The sequence below is a fragment of the Protopterus annectens genome, chromosome 13.part0 (assembly GCF_019279795.1).
Source record: "Protopterus annectens isolate FY-2018-M chromosome 13.part0, PAN1.0, whole genome shotgun sequence".
NCBI classification, from domain to species: Eukaryota; Metazoa; Chordata; order Ceratodontiformes; family Protopteridae; genus Protopterus; species Protopterus annectens.
The window spans coordinates 1,367,930,778-1,367,954,028 of NC_056747.1; the positions used below are offsets into that span (position 1 = coordinate 1,367,930,778).

General features: G+C 43.0%; 1 protein-coding gene across 1 annotated transcript in view; it reads left to right on the plus strand.

The window, feature by feature from the left end:
• Window positions 1–23,251, plus strand: part of UBE2Z (ubiquitin conjugating enzyme E2 Z) — a 635,363-nt gene that overhangs the window by 435,653 nt on the left and 176,459 nt on the right. Inside the window, exon 5 of the mRNA XM_044055394.1 lies at window positions 3,591–3,703. Within this exon, the coding sequence (XP_043911329.1) occupies window positions 3,591–3,703 (113 nt within the window). The remainder of the gene's footprint in view (window positions 1–3,590; window positions 3,704–23,251) is intronic.

Below are 23,251 nucleotides of genomic sequence, written 5' to 3' on the forward strand. Positions count from 1 at the left end.
CATTCCTACCCCCTCTGCAGGCAAGCCATGACTTTGCGGAACAAAGCACTGACCTATCAGGTACATCTGCAGGCACAATTCCTGCCAGGAAAGAAAAGTACTCTGGCAGACGAACTAAGCAGAAACCTTATGGACCCTCATGAGTGGAAACTAGATCCACAGGTCTTCAACATGATAACAAGGAAATGGGGATGCCCAGACATAGATCTTTTTGCCTCCCCTCACAACTGCCAACTACAGAGATTCTGCACAAGGACTTATCACTCACAAGCATGGAAAGTGGATGCTCTATCATTCAGCTGGAAAACCCTAACAGTTTGTCTTTCCACCACTGCCTCTCCTTCCCAAGGTACTCCTAAGTCAGACGAGAAGACAAAAATTATTCTGATTGCCCCAGACTGGCCACACCAGCACTGGTACCCAATCCTAAAGAGCTTGTCTCAAGGCCCAGCCTGGACTTTACCTCAAATTCCTCATCTTCTGACTCAACAAAACAATCAGATCCTGCACAGTCAACTCAGCACCTTAAATCTGGCTGCATGGCAAATACTATAGCCACTCAGAACACACCTCTCTCCAAAGCTGTTATGGATGTCATTTTGGAGGCCAGGAGGCCCAGCACCAGGAAATCTTATGCAGAAAAATGTAAGAGATTCTGTGCTTGGAACCAGGCACAAGGACTTGATCCACTTGTTCCAAATATTCCTCAGATTTTACAATACTTAACTGAGATGCTGGACAAAGGCCTATCCTTCTCATCAATTAAGATCCATGCCTCTGCCATTTCAGCTCATTACAATACGGAACGTCCTATTTTCTCACATCCACTGCTAAGACAGTACCTCAGAGGGGGCAAGAAACATAAGGCCCCCAAAGAGAGCACTGATACCTACATGGGACCCAAACTTTGTCTTGGAAAAGCTCACACTGCCTCCTTTTGAGCCAGCCAATACAGCTGATATAAAGTCATGGAAAACTGCTCTGCTCCTAGCAATAACTTCAGCAAGAAGTGTCTCAGAGTTACAGGCATTAATGGCAGTGGAGCCCTTTATCATTTTTCATCCGGACAGGGTTTCTCTAAGGACAAACCCAACATTTATGCCAAAGGTAGTATCCATTGTGGCTCTTAACCAAACCATTCATTTGCCAACATGTTATCCAAATCCACAGAATAAAGGGGAGAGACTTCTGCACTCTTTGGACATACGCAGGCAGCTACACGTTTTCTTGGACAAAACAAAAGCTTTCAGAAAAACTGAGCAGCTGTTTGTAGCATATGCTGCAGGATCACAAGGAAAGGCCGTCTCAAAGCAGACTATTTCAAAATGGATAGGATACTGCATTTGTTTCTGCTATGCACAGCATGGCAAGTCAGTGCCTAAGAATATTAGGCCACATTCTACCAGGGCAGCAGCCACTTCAGCAGCCTTTCTCAGAGGAGTACCAACCAAGGAAATTTTGGAGGCTGTAACTTGGAGTTCAGTGCACACTTTCACCAAGCATTATCACTTACCTGTTTACTCTAAATCCAGAGCAGGCTTTGCCACTGCAGTTCTGCAGAGCCTCATAGCCACTCCTAATCCTATTTAGACCCAGCCGCCCTACCTCAGCTTTGGGATTCAACCCAAGTGTAATGACTGCAACAGTGAAACACGATGAACTTAGTACAATTGTGTACCTACCATAAATGTAGATGTTCGAGTGTATTCACTGTTGCAGTCCAGGTTACCCACCCTCCATCCCCCTTTCTTTGCTGGGACTTGTCTATACTTATCTATACTATACAACCTATGTGGTGTATTTGCTTGTAGACGAAGGTATTGTTTTTGTTTTACTGTATGTTTTTATAAGCAATATGTATTGCCTACCTTCTTGGGGGCACCTGACATCTGGGGCAAGAAAAACTGAAGAAAATGGCATTGGCTGCATCTTGTATATCCCTGGCACACTGACGTCAGGAAAGAGGCGACAGCAACTGATGCCGGACCAGGACTTTGAAATTCAGGCCGACTGCGGGTAGCCTGCCAGCAGGATAACCCAAGTGTAATGACTGCAACAGTGAATACACTCAAACATCTACATTTATGGTAGGTACGCAGCTGTACTTTTCACAAAGACTGCACATCCAATAGATATTCTGCACTCAAAGGTAGCCTCCAGAACCAGTTTTAACAAAGGTATTCATTTGCCTGTGTTGTTTCCAGAGTAGTCAAAAGGGGGAACTCGTTTTGCGTACCTTGGATGTTCATAGGCAGCTCCACCTTTTGAACAGGACTCCTCTGCAAGGAGTGCTACCAAGTTCCGCTCCTTTTGTACTTTTGGCAAACTGAGATTCAGGGTTACCAAAGCAACCTTATCTAGCTGGCTATCAGGAGGTGTAAAGCTTTGGTGTGGAAAAATGTAATAGGTCTTGTACCTGTTAGTTTGTTGAACCCTCAATTGGAAAAATGACTTGTTCTCAAGCATTCTTTAAAAGTGTCTCCCTAGGTTAAATATGTGTGGCTCTGAAACTGGTTTCTGTGCATACCTGAACAGTACAGTTCAAGCTGTAGTTAATCTCCAGGTGTAAGTCTGCATGCAGGGCATGTGTGTTTGCAGTATCCCTTCATGATTCCACTTGAGGATGAGCTGAGCACTTTGTCCTGTAGGTTGAAGAGGATGGACAAGGTCACTTAGTTGCAAAAGTTAGTAGTTACCATAGTGATAGAGCTCGATGATTAATGTCCATCCTCATTAACATACTCACCCTCTGTCTATCTGCCATGGAACTGAGGTATGTGGGGTGATTATTTGGCATATGATGATATGACCTTAGTTGTCTTTTGTTGCACCCTAATAAGCGGCATCATCAGTCTGCAGAGTGTGGATCAGCACAGAGCATTGTGTGATTAAGGAGGAGTTGGAGTTGTAGAAAAGTGTTGTCTTGAACCTGTGGCTAAGTCTTGCAGGTTGACGAGGATCGGCACAGTTTACCTAGCTCTGCTATCGTTGTAAGCTGTCTGTGTAACACTGTAAACCTTTGCCTTGCATACCTTATGATCACTAAACAATGGCATTAGCTATGTCTCGGGCCTTTTTCAGGAATGCATCCTTGGATGAGATTTGTGCAGCGGTTGTGCTTCAGTAGGTATTTTCAAAAGACACTACATTTTGGATGTCATCTCACCTACAGCCCTGGAGAGGGAGACCTTGGATGGTAATTAGTGATATGCTTCCATGAAGATGACTGCATGAGAAATTGTGTGGACTCCATCCTTTTAGTGTATGAGGATGGATTGCCTCATCTCAGCATACATAATGTAAAGAAATTTAGTTGAGATTTTTTTCTGATCTGTTAACACGGCATAACCAATCAGGAGAAGCTTGTTGGCAGGGCATTAAGGATAAAAGGAGAGGGGCCAGTAGCCTTGAACGTGTTTGAGATACTTAGCTGACTGAAGATATACGGCTTTAGTGTGGCTAGCTGATGAGATAAGCTGCTTTTTGAGAGTTAGTTATAGTAAGCATATAAATTTTGTTTATTGTAAATACTGTTCACTGCTGCACTTTTTTGCTACACTCTGGTGTGATTAGTATTTTATTTGTTTCAGGAAAGACATCCTGGAGATAGCAAAAATTACAATGAATGTATCCGACATGAAACTATTAGAGTGGCGGTGTGCGACATGCTAGAGGGGAAGTATCCATGTCCAGATGCTCTGCGGTATGTAGCAAGAATTTACTGTTAGTTTTTTTTTGTTTTTTAATAGTGTACATATTGTATGCAAGTTGGCTATGTTTTGAGGTGCTAAGCTGTTTGCAGGGGTTATTGAATTCATTTTAGAAGTGTATACATCACTTATAGACACATCTGCATGGATGCATTTTATATGTGGAAATGGGTTCCTGCCTTTATGTAGTCCATTAGTTACATATGATGGCACCGGGCTGTATGGTGGGTGTTGGCTGCATGTGTCTCATTTAATTTATGATCATGTGACTGCAATGTATAGAGAATGGGACTCCAGCACCTGGCTAAGTAGAGTGCCAGTGCTTTAAGCAAACCAATGCTCATGTGTTTCACAGGACTGCAGTAGCAGTCTTGTAAAAGAATGATTGTACGTAAACATCCTACACGCCTAACCCGCCCTGACATGGCGCTGAAACTGAACTAGCATCGTGGTTGCTGTGCAACAGTTGCTATGTGAATAGCAGAGCGTAAGGTTTAGTAGCATCACAAGTGTACCTTTTAAATTGTGCTGCATAGTGGGGTGTGCTGTTCTGTTTGGTTGGCTGCTTTGTGCTGCATTTCTTTGCTACACACTACTTGCTACAGTAAACACAGTTGTGGAGAGCACTGCACTGTAGAGACCCAGTCATTTTGTTTTAAAATGTATAGAACTAGTGTCTGTCATTTCTTACATTTATCTTGGTCCCTCTCTTAGTATACACAGTTGCTTCTGGTAATGCAACTTGGCTGTAAGTTGAGTTGCACACTGCTGCTGTTACTGTTGGTGGTTTGCAGGAACTCAGGTTCACGGCTCTGCGCATGGCTATTACAGTTTGTAATAATTTTTGTTGCTTGCATGTCAGTTGTTTAAAGTGTTATAACTGTTTGCTGCTCCCAGAACAGTTCATAGCCGTAATCAACAGCTGGTTGATAGCAACAGCTTCCATTTACTTGAGTTAGTTATTGACTACAGCAGCAATGTATGGCAGTCAAGCTTACTCAACTCCCTGAAGCATGGATTTGGTATATCTGAGCCAAACTCTATTCTTTTATTAACAAGTGGGCTTTGAAGTATTTGGTGTGTCATTTGGGACAACTTTCTGTGGTACTGTTTGCGGTATCAAATCTTTGTATTCTAGAGCATACTTTGTCATTTTTTACTAACTGCTCAGCCTTTACACTGTTGTTCTAGTGAATTCATGTTTTGCTGTCTTAGTAAAATAATTGTTGATGCCTAAACTTTGTTTGTATTATTCTTTGATCTTAGTATGTGTGATTTACATAATCTCTCCAGCCCTCATAATCATCCCCCTTTTTTCCCATTTTGTTACCTGAGGTTTGAGTGTCATGCCAACTATCACTACCCCCTACCTTCCTTGACAGTCATATCTGATGGTCACAATCTTCTTTCATGCATCAATCTCTCATCTTGGCTCTTTCATCCATCTCTTAGCTAGTAGACATGTCCTCTTGTCTTCTTGTCTCTCCCAAATCTGTTTGACCCAATAGTCTTCTGCTTTCCTGCCCATGTGACCAAACCACCATAGTTTGTTCTCCTTTACCTTCTCTACAGTTGGGGCTGTTTTGGCTCCTGCTGTGATTTTTTTTTATGTCTTCATCTGTCCCACAGTGTGCAACTTACTCTCTGTCTGTACGTCTCTGGCACTTCATGTCCAACACCTGTCACATCCTCAGCTGCTCTATTTTCTGTTTTTCACTGCCCATTTGTATATACTGTACATAAGTACTGGTCATACTACTGTTTTGTACACCTTACTTTTCAGCTTTGTTGGCTTTCTTCTGTCCCACACAACTCCTGACACACTGTCCGGTTGGCTGCAGCACCAATGATTCTAGATGGAACTCCTCATTCAGCCTTCCCTTCTCAGCAGCACTTCAGAGATATTTGAAGGTGTTAACTCGTTCCATTAATTTCCCTTGTCTTCTCCTTAATAAAACATCTGTTAATGTCCAGAAAACAAAAACTATATTTTGATGTTCATATAGTGCATTTTTAAGACACTACAAAAATATTTCCTAAGAAGCCTAACTATTTTTATAGGGTCAGTGACTATCGCAAGCATCTGTATAAACCACCCACTCTCCCCCCCTTCTACTTCTTTCCAGCTTACTTCAGTGCCACTATCCATTACCATATCTACCAGCTTCTCCTACAGGCTCAGGTTTTCTCTATTCTAAGTCTGGAGCTGGACTGGAACCCAAGAGCAGTTGTGCAGTTGAATGCTACTACTGAGGGATTTTGTCATTTATGACCTAATCATTGATTCTTCCCCTCTGCTTATTCATTTGGTCAGAGGGCCTCTTCTCACATGGAACACATGGACGAATATCCCCTGCAGTGGGCATGCCTGTCCCTCCCTGCCAGCTTCTAAGATTCTTGAGCTGCTAATTGAACCCAGGTTGACTGGGCTGTAGTTGGGGCTTTATCCCTCTAGGCCAGAGTGCTGGCTTCTTGTGTAAAATCTCTTTGACAGATCCAGCTGTGGTGTCCATGGATTCCACCAAGGGTGGTGCTGAGGTTCCTACCACGGATACTTCTCCAATAACAGCAAGGTCGTGGAGAAATTTTGGAAGAAAACCTACACCTGTGCTACCATCACCTTCAGGTTGCTGAATTGCAAGACCCACTTCGTCATGTATCAGGAGTTTCTCCTGAATCAGCTAAAGGAGAAGGTTGAGGACTTAGAAAACAAGAATCTGAAAGGAGAAAGTGCTTGACTTAAGCAACATCAGTGCCCAAGTTGGTAAGCACTTCATTAAATCTGTCTATGGTACTATAAGATAAATTATGGAGGGCAGCAGTAGGAGGGTCATTGTTAAGGAGGCATGGGTGTTTCTGGACTGAGCCTCTCCTAGGTCACTCTAATGCCCCACACCAGCTAAGGAGCTTCTACTTGGCTCTCCTGCAGCAAAAGTGTTTGGGAATTGAGGATAAAGGAAACAATAAGTCTGAAAAGCAGATTTTTCAGCTCTCTGCTCCTAAATGTAGTAGAAACTATTCCACAGAGAGGCAGGATTTGAGGAAGCAACAAAAGGGTGAAAAAGGCCAGTAGAAGTGGAACAGGCAGGCAGACCATAAAGGGAAGCCTGGAAGCCCATATGGCTGACCTTGGAGTAAGAAGAGTTATCTCCCTTCCAAGCTTATCCTTCCCCTTTTCCCTTCCCATGAAGGCCACACTGTATGAAGAGGACTAGACAAAAGGCCATCACTCCGGACTAATGGATGCTTCAGTTACAAAGACAGAGCAACAGGCTACATTTCCTAAACAAACCAAGGTTCTCATTTAGCTCAGCAGTACCCATAGACCGAATAGACTTGTCTTCCTTCTCCCACTACAAGAACGTTTGTCATTGGGGCTGTAGTTAGCACTGGGTGAAGACTTCTACTTCAAAGATTCATAGGTGTGTACTAGGCTAACTACAACATTGGCTCGTAGGTGTGAACTAGGCTAACGACAACATTGATTCGTAGGTGTGTACTAGGCTAAAGATAACATAGGTTCATAGGTGTGTACTAGGCTGACAACAATGTAGGTTCATAGCTTCATAGGTGTGCACTAGGCTAACGACAGCATAGGCTCATAGGTGTGTACTAAGCTAATGCCAACATAGGTTCATAGATGTGTACTTGGCTAACGACAACATAGGTTAATAGGTGTTGTACTAGGCTAACATAGCTTCATAGGTGTGTAGTATGCTAATGACAACATAGGTTCATAGCTATATAGGTGTGTACTAGGCTAATGACAGCATAGATTCATATGTGTGTACTAGGCTAACGACTGCATAGGTTCGTAGGTGTGTAGTAGGCAAAGGACCGTTAGGTTTGTAGGTGTCTACTAGGCGAACAACAACATAGGTTTGCAGGTTTGTACTAGGCTAATGACAACGTAGGTTCGTAGCTTCATAGGTGTGTACTAGGCTAACGACAACATAGGTTCATAGCTTCTTAGGTGTGTACTAGGCTAACAACATAGGTTTGTAGGTGTGTACTAGGCTACTGACAAAATCGGTTCATAGGTGTGTACTAGGCTGTTGACAACACAGCTTCGTAGGTTTGTACTAGGCTAACGACAAAGCTTCGTAGGTGTGTACTAGGCTAACGACAACATAGGTTCATAGTGTGTACTAGGCTAACGTCAGGATAGGTTAGTATGTGTACTAGGCTAACGACTGCATAGGTTCATAGGTGTGTATTTGGCTAACGACCGCATAGGTTCTTAGGTGTGTACTAGGCTAACGACCGCATAGGTTCATAGGTGTATACTAGGCCAATGACCTCATAGGTGTATACTAGGCCAATGACCTCAATAGGTGTGTACTAGGCTAATGACCGCATAGGTGTATACTAGGTTAATGACCGCATACGTTCATAGCTGTGTACTAGGCTAATGACCGCATAGGTTTATAGGTGTGTGCTAGGCTAACAACAACATAGGTTCATTCCTGTGTATTAGGTTAATGACAGCATAGGTTCATATGAGTGTAATAGGCTAATGAGAACATAGGTTCATAGATGTGTACTAGGCTAGCGACAGAATAGCTTCATAGGTGTGTAGTAGGCTAATGACAACATGGGTTTATAGCCACATAGGTATGTACTAGGCTAACGACAGCATAGGTTCATAGTTTTGCACTAGGCTACCGACAAAATGGCTTCATAGGTGTGTAGTAGGCTAATGACAACATAGGTTCATAGCTTCATAGGTGTTTACTAGGCTAACGACAACATAGCTTCATTGGTGTGTACTAGGCTTAACAACAAAATAGGTTTATAACTACATAGGTGTGTACTAGGCTAATGACAAAATAGGTTCATAGCTTCATAGGTGTATAGTAGGCTAACATAGCCCAGTGCAGTCCTATGAAGTTATGAACCTATGTTGTCGGCCTAGTACACACCTATGAACTTAATGACAGCATAGCTTTATAGGTGTGTACTAGGCTAACAACAATATAGGTGTACTATGCTTGTAGGTGTGTACTAGGCTGTCGACAGCATAGGTTCATAGGTGTGTACTAGGCTAAAGGCAACATAGGTTCATAGGTGTGTGCTAGGCTAACGACTGCATAGGTTCATAGATGTGTGCTAGGCTAACAACAGCATAGCTTCATAGGTGTGTAGTAGGCTAATGACAATGTAGGTTCATGGCTTTATAGGTGTGTAGTAGGCTAATGACAACGTAGGTTCATAGCTTCATAGGTGTGCACTAGGCTATTAACTTAGGCTTATAGGTGTGTACTAGGCTATCAACAACATAGGTTCATAGCTTCATAGATGTGTACTAGGCTAACGACAACAAAGGTTTATAGGTGTGTATTAGGCTAACGACAACATAGGTGTGTAGTAGGCTAATGACAACATAGGTTCATAGGTGTGTACTAGGCTAACACCACCATAGATTCATAGGTGTGTACTATGCTAATGACAAAAGTCCATCCTAGTTTAATAGGTGTGTACTAGTCTAAAGACTGCATAGCTTAACGGTGTGTAGTAGGCTAATGGCCGCATAGGTTCATAGGTGTGTACTAGGCTAATGACCGCATAGGTTCGTAGGTGTGCACAAGGCTAACGACCGGCATAGCTTCATAGGTGTGTACTAGGCTACCGACAATGTAGGTTCATAGCTTCATAGGTGTGCAGTAGGCTAATGTCAGCATATGCTTATAGGTGTTGACTAGGCTAATGAAAATATAGGTTCATAGGTGTGTACTAGGCTAACGACAACATAGGTTCATAGATGTGCACAAGGCTAACGACAGCCTAGGTTTGTAGTTGTGTACGAGGCCAACGACAGGATATGTTAGTTGTGTACTAGGCTAATGACTGCATAGGTTCATAGGTGTGTACTAGGCTAATGACAACATAGGTTCATAGCTTCATAGGTGTGTACTAGGCTAACAACAACTTAGGCTCATAGGTGTGTACTAGGCTAAAGACAGTATAGATGTGTACTAGGCTAACATAGATTCATGGGTGTGTACTGGGCTAACGACAGCATAGGTTCATAGATGTGTACAAGGCTAACGACAGCCTAGGTTCGTAGTTGTGTACGAGGTTAATGACTGCATAGGTTCATAGGTGTGTACTAAGCTAACGACAACATAGGTTCAGAGGTGTGTACTAAGCTAACGACAACATAGGTTCATAGCTTCATAGGTGTGTACTAGGCTAATGACAACTTAGGCTCATAGATGTGTACTAGGCTAACATAGATTCATAGGTGTGTACTGGGCTAACAACAACATAGCTTCATAGGTATGTAGTAGGCTAATGATGTAGGTTCATAACTTCATAGGTGTGCACTAGGCTAATAACTTAGGCTCATAGGCGTGTACTAGGCTACCGACAACGTGGGTTCATAGCTTCATAGATGTGTACTAGGCTAATGACAACAAAGGTTCATAGGTGTGTACTAGGCTAACGACAACATAGCTTCATAAGTGTGTAGTAGGCTAATGACAACATAGGCTCATAGCTACATAGGTGTGTACTAGGCTAACAACACTATAGATTCATAGGTGTGTACAAGGCTAACAACACTATAGATTCATAGGTGTGAACTAGGCTAATGACAAAAGTTCATAGGTGTGCTAGGCTAACAGCCTAGTTTAGTAGGTGTGTACTAGTCTAACGACTGCATAGCTTAACGGTGTGTAGTAGGCTAATGGCCGCATAGGGTCATAGGTGTGTACTAGGCTGATGACTGCATAGGTTTGTAGGTGTGCACAAGGCTAACGACAACATAGGCTCATAGCTGTGTACTAGGCTAATGACAACATAGGTTCATAGGCGTGTACTAGGCTAATGACAACATAGCTTCATAGGTGTGTAGTAGGCTGACAGCATAGCTTCATAGGTGTGTACTAGGCTACCGACAATTTAGGTTCATAGCTTCATAGGTGTGCACTAGGCTAATGTCAGCATAGGCTTATAGGTGTTGACTAGGCTAATGACAATATAGGTTCATAGATATCTACTAGGCTAACAGCAACATAGGTTCATAAGTGTGTACTAGGCTAACGACAACATAGCTTCAAAGGTGTGTAGTTGGCTAACAAGAGCATAGGTTCATAGGTGTATACTATACTAACGACAGCATAGGTTCATAGGTGTGTACTATGCTAAAGACCGCATAGGTTCATAGATGTGTACTAAGCTAACGACAGCCTAGGTTCGTAGTTGTGTACAAGGCTAATGGCAGGATATGTTCGTAGTTGTGTACTAGGCTAATGACTGCATAGGTTCATAGGTGTGTACTAAGCTAACAACAACATAGGTTTATAGGTGTGTACTAGGCTAACGACAACATAGATTCATAGCTTCATAGATGTGTACTAGACTAACAACAACTTAGGCTCATAAGTGTGTATTAGGCTAATGGCAATATAGATGTGTACTAGGCTAACCTAGATTCATAGGTGTGTACTGGGCTAATGACAACATAAGTTCATAGCTTCATAGGTGTGTACTAGGCTAACAACAACATAGCTTCATAGGTATGTAGTAGGCTAATGACATCATAGGTTCATAGCTACATAGATGTGTACTAGGCTAACGACAGCCTAGGTTCGTAGTTGTGTACTAGGCTAACGACAGCCTAGTACACACCTATGAACCTATGCAAACGACTTCATAAGTTCATAGGTGTGTACTAGGCAAACGATAACATAGGTTCATAGGTATGTACTAAGCTAACGACAGCATAGGTTCATAGCTTCATAGGTGTGTACTAGGCTAACAACAACATAGGCTCATAGGTGTGTACTAGGGTAACAGCAGCATAGGTTCATAGATGTGTACTAGGCTAATGACTGCATAGGTTCATAGGTGTGTACTAGGCAAATGACAACATAGGTTCATAGGTGTGTATTAAGCTGACGACAGCATAGGTTCATAGATGTGTACCAGGCTAATGAAAACCTAGGTTCATAGCTTCGTAGGTGTGTACTAGGCTAACAACATAGCTTCATAGGTATGTAGTAGGCTAATGACAACATAGGTTCATAGCTACATAGGTGTGTACTAGACTAACGACAGCATAGGTTCATAGGTGTGTACTAGGCTAACGACAGCCTAGGTCCGTAGTTGTGTACTAGGCTAACGACTGCATAGATCCGTAGTTGTGTACTAGGCTAACAACTGCATAGGCTCATAGGTGTGTACTAGGCTAACGACAACATAGGTTCATAGGTGTGTACTAGGCTAACGACAACATAGCTTCACAGGTGTGTAGTAGGCTAATGACAACATAGGTTCATAGCTTCATAGGTGTGTACTAGGCTAACGACAACATAGGCTCATAGGTGTGTACTAGGCTAAGACAACATGGGTTTATAGCTTTATAGATGTGTACTAAACTAATGACTGCATAAGCACGTAGGTGTGTACTAATCTGACAACTTAGGTTCATAGATGTGTACTAGGCTAACGACAACATAGCTTCGTAGGTGTGTACTAGGCTAAAGACAACATAGGTTCATAGGTGTGTACTAGGCTAACGACAACATAGGTTCATAGGTGTGTACTAGGTTAACGACAACATTGGCCCATAGCCTCGTAGATGTGTACTAGCTTAATGACCTAGTTTCATAGATGTGTACTAGGCTAACGATGTAGGTTCATAATTTCACAACTGTGTACTCTGCTAATGACAGCATAGGTTCATAGCTTCTTAGGTGTGTACTAGGCTATCAACAACATAGGTTCGTAGATCTGTACTAGGCTAATGACAACATAGGTTCGTAGGTGTGTACTAGGCTTACGACAGCATAGGCTTGTAGGTGTTTACTAGGTTAACTGCTGCATAGGTTCATACGTGTGTACTGGGCTACCAACCACATAGGTTCATAGATGTGTACTAGGTTAACGACAACATAGGCTCATAGGTGTGTACTAGGCTAAGACAACATGGGTTTATAGCTTCACAGGTCTGTACTAGGCTAACTACAACATAGGCTCATAGGTGTGTACTAGGCTAATGACAACCTAGGTTCATAGATGTGTACTAGGCTAACGACAACATAGCTTCATAGGTGTGTACTAGGCTAAAGACAACATAGGTTCATAGGTGTGTACTAGGCTAACGATGTAGGTTCATATCTTCATAGGTGTGTACTAGGCTAATGACCGCATAGGTTCATAGGTGTGTACTAGGCTAATGACCGCATAGGTTCATAGTTGTGTACTAGGCTAATGACCACATAGGGACAACATATGTTCATAGGTGTATACTAGGCTAACAACAACATAGGTTCATAACTACATGGGTGTGTACTAAGCTATAGACAACATAGGTTCATAGCTTCATAGGTGTGTACTAGGCTAACATAGCCTAGCGCAGTCCTATGAAGCTATGAACCTATGTTGGCCTAGTACACACCTATGAAGCTATGAACCTATGAACTTAAGGACAGCATAGCTTCATAGGTGTGTACTAGGCTAACAACAATATGGGTTCGTAGGTGTGTACCATGCGATCGACAACATATGTTCATAGATGTGTACTAGGCTAACGACAACATACATTCATAGGTGTGTACTAGGCTAACGACCGCATAGCTTCATAGGTGTGTACTAGGCTAACGACTGCATAGGTTCATAGGTGTGTACTAGGCTAATGACCACATAGCTTCATAGGTGTGTACTAGGCTAACGACCGCATAGGTTCATAGGTGTGTACTAGGCTAATGACAACATAGGTTCATAGGTGTGTACTAGGCTAACGACCGCATAGGTTCATAGGTGTGTACTAGGCTAATGACAACATAGGTTCATAGTTGCATACGTATGTACTAGGCTAGCGACAACATAGGTTCATAGCTGTGTACTAGGCTAACGACAACATAGGTTCATACGTGTGTACTAGGCTATGGACAACATAGGTGCACAGGTGTGTACTAGGCTAATAACATACGTTTGTAGGTGTTCACAAGGCTAAGGACAACGTAGGTTCATAGGTGTGTACTAGGCTAACGATGTAGGTTCGTAACTTCATAGGTGTGTACTTGGCTAACGACAACATAGATACATAAGTGTGTACTAGGCTAACGACAACATAGGTGTGTACTAAGCTAACAACAACATAGATTCATAGCTGTGTACTGGGCTAACGACAACATACGTTCATAGCTCCATAGGTGTATACTAGGTTAACAACATTGCCTAGTGCACTCCTATGAAGCTATGAACTTGTTGTCTTTGGCCTATTACACAGCTCTGAAGCTATGAATCTAAGGACAATATACGTTCATAGGTGTTTACTAGGCTAACAGCAGCATAGGTTCATAGCCTGGTACACATCTATGAAGCTAATGACAACATAGGTTTATAGCTTCATAGGTGTGTACTAGGCTATTGACAGCATAGGTTCTTAGGTGTGTACTAGGCTATCGACAACATAGATTCGTAGGTGTGTACTAGGCTAAAGACAACATAGCTTTGTAGGTGTGTACTAGGCTAACGACAACATAGCTTCGTAGGTGTGTACTAGGCTAACGACAACATAGCTTTGTAGGTGTGTACTAGGTACTAGGCTGACAACATAGCTTTGTAGGTGTGTACTAGGCTAATGACTGCATAGGTTCATATGTCTGTACTGGGCTACCGACCGCATAGGTTCATAGGTGTGTACTAGGTTAATGACAACATAGGTTCATAGCTTCATAGGTGTGTACTAGGCTAACAATATAGGTTCATAGGTGTGCACTAGGGTAACGAAAACATAGTTTCATAGATGTGTACTAGGCTGACAACAGCATACGTTCATGGCTTTATAGGTGTGTACTAGGCTAACGACAACATAGGTTCATAGCTTCATAGGTGTATACTTGTCTAACGACAACAAATTCGTAGGTGTTTACTAGGCTAACAACAACATAGATTCATAGGTGTGTACTAGCCTAACGACAACATGGGTTCATACGTGTGTACTAGCCTAACGACAACATAGGTTTGTGCATGTATACTAAGCTAACAACAGCATAGGTTCATAGCTTCATAGGTGTGCACTAGGCTAACGACAACATTGGTTTGTAGGTATGTACTAGGCTAACGCCGGCATTGGCTCATAGGTGTGTACTAGGCTAGCACCAGCATTGGTTCGTAGGTGTGTACTAGGCTAAAGCCAGCATTGGTTCGTAGGTGTGTACTAGGCTAAAGCCAGCATTGGTTCGTAGGTGTGTATTAGGCTAACGCCAATATTGGTTCATAGGTGTGTACTAGGCTAACGCCAATATTGGTTCATAAGTGTGTACTAGGCTAACGCCAACATTGGTTCGTAGGTGTGTACTAGGCTAACGACCACATAGGTTCGTAGGTGTGTACTAGGCTAATGCCAACATTGGTTCATAGATGTGTACTAGGCTAACGACCGCATAGGTTCGTAGGTGTGTACTTGGCTAACGCCAACATTGGTTCATAGGCGTGTACTAGGCTAACGACCCCATAGGTTCGTAGGTGTGTACTAGGCTAATGACCGCATAGGTTCGCAGGTGTGTACAAGGCTAATGACAGCATAGGTTCGTAGGTGTGTGCTAGGCTAATGACTGCATATGTTCGTAGGATTGTACTAAGTTAACGACCACATAGGTTCATAGATGTGCACCAGGCTAATGACAGCATAGGTTCATAGCTTCATAGGTGTCTACTAGGCTAATGACAACAGAGGTTCATAGGTGTTTACTAGGCTAACGACAACATAGGTCCACAGCTTCATAGTTGTGTACTAGGCTAATGACAACATAGGTTCATAGCTTCATAGGTGTGTAGGGTAACAACAACATAGGCTCATAGGTGTGTACTAGGCTAAGACGACATAGGCTTATAGCTTCATAGGTGTGTACTAGGTTAATAACATAGGTGTTCACTAGGCTAACGACAACATAGGTTCATAGGTATGTACAAGGCTAACAACAACATAGGTTTATAGGTGTGTATTTGGCTAATGACAACATAGGTTCATAGGTGTGTACTAGGCTATCTACAACATAGATTCATAGGTGTGTACTGGGCTAACGACGATGTAGGTTCATAGCTCCATAGGTGTGTAGTTGGCTAATGACTACAGAGGTTCATAGAGGTGTCCTAGGCTAATGAGCACATAGGTTCATAGCTTCATAGGTGTGTACTAGGCTAACGACAACATAGGTTCTTAGGTTTTTACTAGGCTAACGATAACATAGGGTCATATGTGTACTAGGCTAAAGACTGCATAGGTTCATACGTGTGCAGTAGGGTATCGACAACATTGGTTCGTAGGTGTGTACTAGGCTATTGACAACATAGGTTCGTAGGTCTGTACTAGGGTAATGACAACATAACTTCATAGGTGTGTAGTAGGCTAATGACAACATGGCCTCATAGGTGTGTACTAGGCTGACAACATAGGTTCGTAGGTCTGTACTAGGCTAACGCCAACATGGCTTCATAGGTGTGTACTAGGCTAATGACAAAAGAGGTTCGTAGGTGAGTACTAGGCTAGCGACAGCATAGGTTCGTAGGTGTGTACTAGGCTAACGACAAAAGAGGTTCGTAGGTGTGTACTAGGTTAATGACAACATAGGTTCATAGGGGAGTACTAGGCTAACGACAACATAGTTTCATACCTTCATAGGTGTGTACTAGGCTAGCAACATTATAGCTTCATAGGTGTGCACTAGTCTAACGACAGCATAGTTTCATAGATATGTACTAGGCTAACGACCGCATACATTCGTGGCTTCATAGGTGTGTACTAGGCTAACAACATAGTTTCACAGCTTCATAGGTGTGTACTAGCCTAACGACAGCAGAGGTTCATAGGTGTTTACTAGGCTAATGACAACATAGATTCATAGGTATTTACTCGGCGAACGACAAGTTCATACTTGTGTACTAGGCTAACCACAACATAGGTTCATATGTGTGTACTAAGCTAACGACAACATAGGTTCATAGGTGTGCAGTAGGCTAATGACAACATTGGTTCATAGGTGTGTACTAGGCTAACGACATATGTTCTTAGGTGTGTACTAGGCTAATGACAACATAGGTTCGTTGGTGTGTACTAGGCTAACAACCGCACAGGTTCATAGGTGTATACTAGGTTAACAACTGCATAGGTTCCTAGCTGTGTATTACGATAACAACCACATAAGTTCCTAGGTGTGTACTAGGCTAACGACCGCATAGGTTCCTAGGTGTGTATTAGGCTAACGATTGCATAGGTTCATAGGTGTGTACTAGGCTAATGACCCAATAGGTTCGTAGGTGTGTGCTAGGCTAACGACCACATAGGTTCGTAGGTGGGTACTAGGCTAACAACCGAATAGGTTCGTAGGTGTGTACTAGGCTAACGACCGCATAGGTTCATAGTTGTGTACTAGGCTAACGACAATGTAGGTTCATAGCTTCATAGGTGTGCACTAGGCTAATGACATCTTAGGCTCATGGGTGTTTACTAGGCTAACAACAACATAGGCTTATAAGTGTGTACTAGGCTAATGACAGCATAGGTTCATAAATGTGTACTTGGCTTACGACAATATAGGTTCATAGGTATGTACTAGGTTAACTACCGCAGAGGTTCATGGGTGTGTACAAGTCCAACTACTGCAGAGGTTCATAGGTGTGTACTAGACCAACGACCACAGAGTTTCAAAGGTGTGTTACTAGGGTAATGACTGCAGAGCTTCATAGGTGTGTAGTAGGCTAACAACCGCCTAGGTTCATAGGTATATACTAGTGTGTACTAGGCTTACGACCACATAGTTTCATAGGTGTGTATTAGGCTAACGACCGCATGGTTTCATAGATGTGTCCTAGGCTAAGGACCGCATGGCTTCATACCTTCATAGGTGTGTGCTAGGCTAACAACAACATAGGTGTGTGTACTAGGCTGACAGCATAGGTGTGTACTAGGCTAAAGACAACATAGGTGTGTAACTAGGCTAACAACATAGCCTAGTGCAGTCCTATGAAGCTATGAACCTATGTTGTCATTTTCCTAGTACAAATCTATGAAGCTATGAACCTATTAACGTAAGGCAACATAGATTCATATGTGTGTACTAGGCTAGCGACAGCATAGGTTCATAGCCTAGTACACACCTATGAAGCTAATGACCACATAATAGCTTCATAGGTGTGTACTAGGCTAACAATATAGGTTTATAAGTGTGTACTATGCGATCGAAAACATAGGTTCATAGGTGTGTACTAAGCTAATGACAACATAGGTGTGTACTAGCCTATCGACAACATAGGTTCATAGGTGTTTACTAGGCTAACGACAACATAGGTTTGTAGGTGTTTACTAGGGTAACGACAACGTAGGTTCTTAGCTTCATAGGTGTGTACTAGGCTAACGACCGCATAGGTTCATAGCTTCTTAGGTGTGTACTAGGATAACAACAGGTTCGTAGGTATGTACTAGGCTACCGACAACATAGGTTCGTAGGTGTGTACTAGGCTAAAGACAACATAGGTTCATAGGTGTGTGTACTAGGCCAATGACAACATAGGTTTGTAGGTGTGTACTAGGCCAATAACATAGGATTGTAGGTGTGTAGTAGGCCGACAACATATGTTCGTAGGTGTGTACTAGGCTAACGACAACGTAGTGTTCATAGGTGTGTACTAGGCTAATAGCTTAGGTTCATAGATGTGTACTAGGCTAAAGACAGGATAGGTTCACAGGTGTTTACTAGGCTAATGACAACATAGGTTCATAGCTTCATAGGTGTGCTCTAGGCTAATGACTGAGGTGTGCACTAAGCTAACAACAACATAGGTTCATAGCTTCATAGGTGTGCACTTGACTAACGACAACATAGGCTCATAGGTGTGTACTAAGCTAATGACAGCATAGGTTCATAGATGTGTACTAGGCTAACGACAACATAGGTTCATAGATTTGCACTAGGCTAACAACATAGCTTCATAGGTGTGTGGTAGGCTGACAGCATAGGTTCATAGCTACATAGGTGTGTACTAGGCTAACGACAGCATAGATTCATAGGTGTGTACTAGGCTAACGACAGCCTAAGTTGGTAGGTGTGTACTAGGCGAATGACTGCATAGCTTCATAGGTGTGTACTAGGCTAATGACCGCATAGGTTCATAGCTGTGTACTAGGCTAATGACCGCATAGTTTCATAGGTGTGTACTTGGCTAACAACAACATAGGCTCATGGCTTCATAGGTGTACACTAGGCTAATGACAACATAGGTTCATAGGCGTGTACTAGGCTACCGACAACATAGATTCATAGGTGTGTAGTAGGCTAATGACAACGTGGCTTCATAGGTGTGTACTAGGCTAACGACAACATAGGTTCATAGCTTCATAGGTGTGTACTAGGCTAACAGCAACATAGGTTCATAGCTTCATAGGTGTGTACTAGGCTAACAGCAACATAGGTTCATAGCTTCATAGGTGTGTACTAGGCTAACAGCAACATAGGTTCATAGCTTCATAGGTGTGTACTAGGCTAACAGCAACATAGGTTCATAGCTTCATAGGTGTGCACTAGGCTAACGACAGCATAGGCTCATAGGTGTGTGTACTAGGCAAATGACAATATAGGTTCAAAGATGTGTACTAGGCTAACGACCGCATAGCTTCCTTGGTTTGTACTAGGCTAATGACAACATAGGTTCATAGGTGTGTACTAGGCTAACAACAACATAGCTTCATAGGTGTGTAGTAGGCTAACAACAACATAGGTATGTAGTATGCTAATGACAACATAGGTGCATAGCTACGTAGGTGTGTACTAGGCTAACGACAGCATAGATTTATAGCTTCGTAGGTGTGTACTAGGATGACAACATAGGTTTGTAGGTGTGTACTAATTTTGCATAACTATCACCAAAGACCGATGCATCCTCAACATAGTATCCCAGTGGTACAAAATTTATTTCCACACGCTGCCAACCCCAAAAGGATTCCCAGACATTCTTCCAAACTAGTAAATTCTTTCGCTCTCGATCTCCATATTCCGAAATGGCTTTCGTAAGCCATCCGACTACCGATATTCCAAAAAAACGTAAGAATAAAGACAGAGACAGACGTACAGGTCCAAAGTTGCCAACGGCGCTTCCATTAAGATAGTCGGCTGTTCGCTGGTACTCAGTGAGGTGCTTTCACAGCCCCTGATGCCCACTTCAGTGGATTCGCAGGCCTCTACCGAGACCCGTTCGGAGTCCGATATGCCACAAGACTCTTCTTCTATTATGTAATCTGCGGATGTCTCAACCTTCGATGGGTGCGGAGCCACTGAGCAGGCACCGGCTTCTGAGGCAGATGTTCTTCGTGTTTCACTGTTGCAGTCATTACACTTGGGTTATCCTGCTGGCAGGCTACCTGCAGTCAGCCTGAATTCTAAAGTCCTGGTCCGGCGTCGGTTGCTGTCGCCTCTTCCCTGACGTCAGTGTGCACCAGGGGTATATATAAGAAGCAGCCAACGCCATTTTTTTCAGTCTTTCTTGCCGCGAGGTGCCCGAAGCAAAAGCAGTTCGCAAGTGCCGGTCGGCAGACTCCTGAGATTTTCAAAATTGAATTTCAGATCCGAAGTCTTCAATAAAGCTAAGTACCCCATTGAGGAAACTTTTTCTTGCTCCAGACCGATGTCAGAAAAAGTTAACAATTGTATTTCTTGTGGAAAGCAAATACCTCATAAGGATTTTCATTCTTACTGTATTTCTTGCCTAGGCCCTGACCACGACGTTGCTAGTTGTCGGTTTTGTACTAGATTTAACCAGCGCACTATTAAGCGTTGGTACAATTTTGCATTTCATTACTTTGGCCGAAGGTTTAACTATATAATGCCGTCGGAACAGCTGATGACCAGAGTTTATAAAAAGCACAAGGAGAAAGAAAATGACAGGCATCTGAGGTCCAAAACCGACGACAAAGCCTCCTCTAGGCCAGTCGCCCATTCACCGGTTGTCAGTGAGGCTCTTTCGCAGCCCCTGACACCCGCTACCTCAGAGCCACAGGCCGGCTCCGACTCCCACGTGGAGACAGCTAGGACTCTGGATACTCAAGGTATTGGGCCTTCGGAAATTAATCCCTCAGATGGGTCCAGAGCCGCTGAGCAGGCATCAGCTTCTGAGGGTGTTTTCAGACCTACACAGCTTTATATCAAGCCAACCTCAGCATCCAAGACAAAAGACTAAAACAGCTTTAAAGACAAAGAAACAAGTACAGCATTCTCCAGGACAGACTTCCATGCCTAAGAAACAGATGCTCAAAATGGCCAAAGACCTAATTACTTTGATCAGGGGTTCCCATCCCCCTCCTGATAAAAGGCCTAGGCAAGACACTGATTATGATTCCTCTGATCAGGTTTCCATTTCCTCTGACTCCTCTTCAGAACAGGGATTCTCTCTTCCTCCCTATGAGGACTCTGATGCTGAATAATTTATCCCTTCAGCCTCTCCTCCTGAGGACTATTCTTTTGGGGAAACCCTACACACCATGAGGGAGCATTTCCACTGGGAGAGCCAAGATTATTCAGAAACTAAGAAAAGGCTTAGAGATTTTCTTTTATTGCCTCAGCACAGACCTCTTGCCATTCCACCTGTACTAGACGTTTTTGATTATGTATTTTCAGAGTCCAGTCCATCTCCTGACTCTTTACCCCCTGCACCAGTTAAGCCAGACAGGTACTACAAGGTTCCAGATTCTCACAAATTTCTATATAAAAACCCTGCTGCTGTAACTATTTCTCAGGGTCCCAAAGGGGTCAAGGCTTCACTGCAAAAAACCCTGTTCCCTCCGATAGGTTTTTCTAGAGTACTGGACAGATGGGGGAAGAAAGTTTACATCTCTGCTACTTTGGCTGTAAGGGCTTTAAATTGCCAGTTTCATATGCTTAAATATCAGCAATACCTAATGTATCTGCGAAAACAGAAAATGCAGACAAACTCTGAATGTCCTGAAAACAAAGAAATGCAGGATTTATTGCATGCAGCTGAACAAGTGGGAAAGCATACTTTGCAATGTTATTTTGATTCACTAGAGGCCTCTTGCAGGGCTGCTGTTACAGGCTCTGTCATTTGAAGGCATGCTTGGTTAAAGGAACAGAATCTGCCTGATCATGTTAAAGCAAAATTATTGGATGCGCCATTACAGCATGATACTTTGTTTGGTGTCAAGGCAGAAGAGGTGTTAAAGAAAATGGAGGATAAAGTGAAATCTATGCAGACAGTAAAGGATTTCTTACAGGTTCAGCCACCAAGATTTAGCAGGAACTGGCCTTCTAAGAATTGGTCCTTTCCAGTGTCAGACAGACCATAAAGAGGCAGATGCAGACGCCCTAGAGGCAGATCTCAGCCCCAAGGCTCATACAGGCCTAAACAATGGGGTGCGTCTACCTCCAAAAGCGGAGAAGACAAATCACAACCATATAGAAAACAGCCCCAATGACTTCCCACTGCCAATGCCAAGCACTTATTTTTTGGCAGCACCCTTAGGGGGAAAGCTAGCACTTTTTTCACACAATTGGCTCATGATCACCCAGGACAAATGGGTACTGAATATTGTTTCTCAGGGCTACAGGTTCCATTTTCACACCCTTCCAAAGACCAAAGGTATGCCAGACCTGCCACACAATCAATGGGCAGAGGCACAAAAGCAAATTTCATCTCTCATGGACATGAGGGCTATTCAGCGAGTACCACAGCAAGAGCAGGGGCAAGGATTTTACTCGTGTCTTTTCTTGGTACCCAGAAAGGACAAAGCATGGAGAGCAGTACTGGACCTGTCTACTCGAAATACTTTTCTCAACATTTCAAAATTCAAAATGTTGACACTGCAGCAACTTCTGCCCATGCTGGGCAACAAGGCTTGGCTCGTAATTTTGGACCTCAGAGGCATACCTGCATGTCCCAATCATACAATCTTGCAGAAGATACCTCGGATTCATAGCTGGTTCAATGCACTACCAATTCTCTGCACTGCCCTTTGGCTTATCTACTGTGCCCAGGGTCTTCACAAAATGCCTGGCACCAGTAATTGCATTTTGCAGACAAAGAGGAATTCAAATTTATCCCTACTTGGATGACTGCCTTATTCAAGCAGAGAGCAAGGACATTCTACTAAATCATCTGGCGTTTGTAAAAAGATTACTAATTTGCCTAGGGTACACAGTAAACGAAAAAAAATCAAAACTAGTGCCCTCTCAAGAGATAATATTCCTGGGTGCAAGCTTAAATACAACTGCACAGATGGTTTATCTCACACCAGACAAACAAAGGCAACTGACTTATTACTTCGAAAACATGGCAACAAAAACCCAGTTACCTGCAAGAAACATTCTGCAAGCTTTGGGCTTCATGGCATCCTGCATTCTGCTAATTCCATATGCAAGACTGCATATGAGGAAGCTACAATGGTATCTAAACAGTGTTTGGACTCAACATTGTCACAGCCTGGAAACATTAATTACCCTCATTCCCTGCCTACACCAGGAGTTTCGATGGTGGGCACTGGCCTGTCACCTCAACAATGGACATCCGTTCACTCTACCCACAGC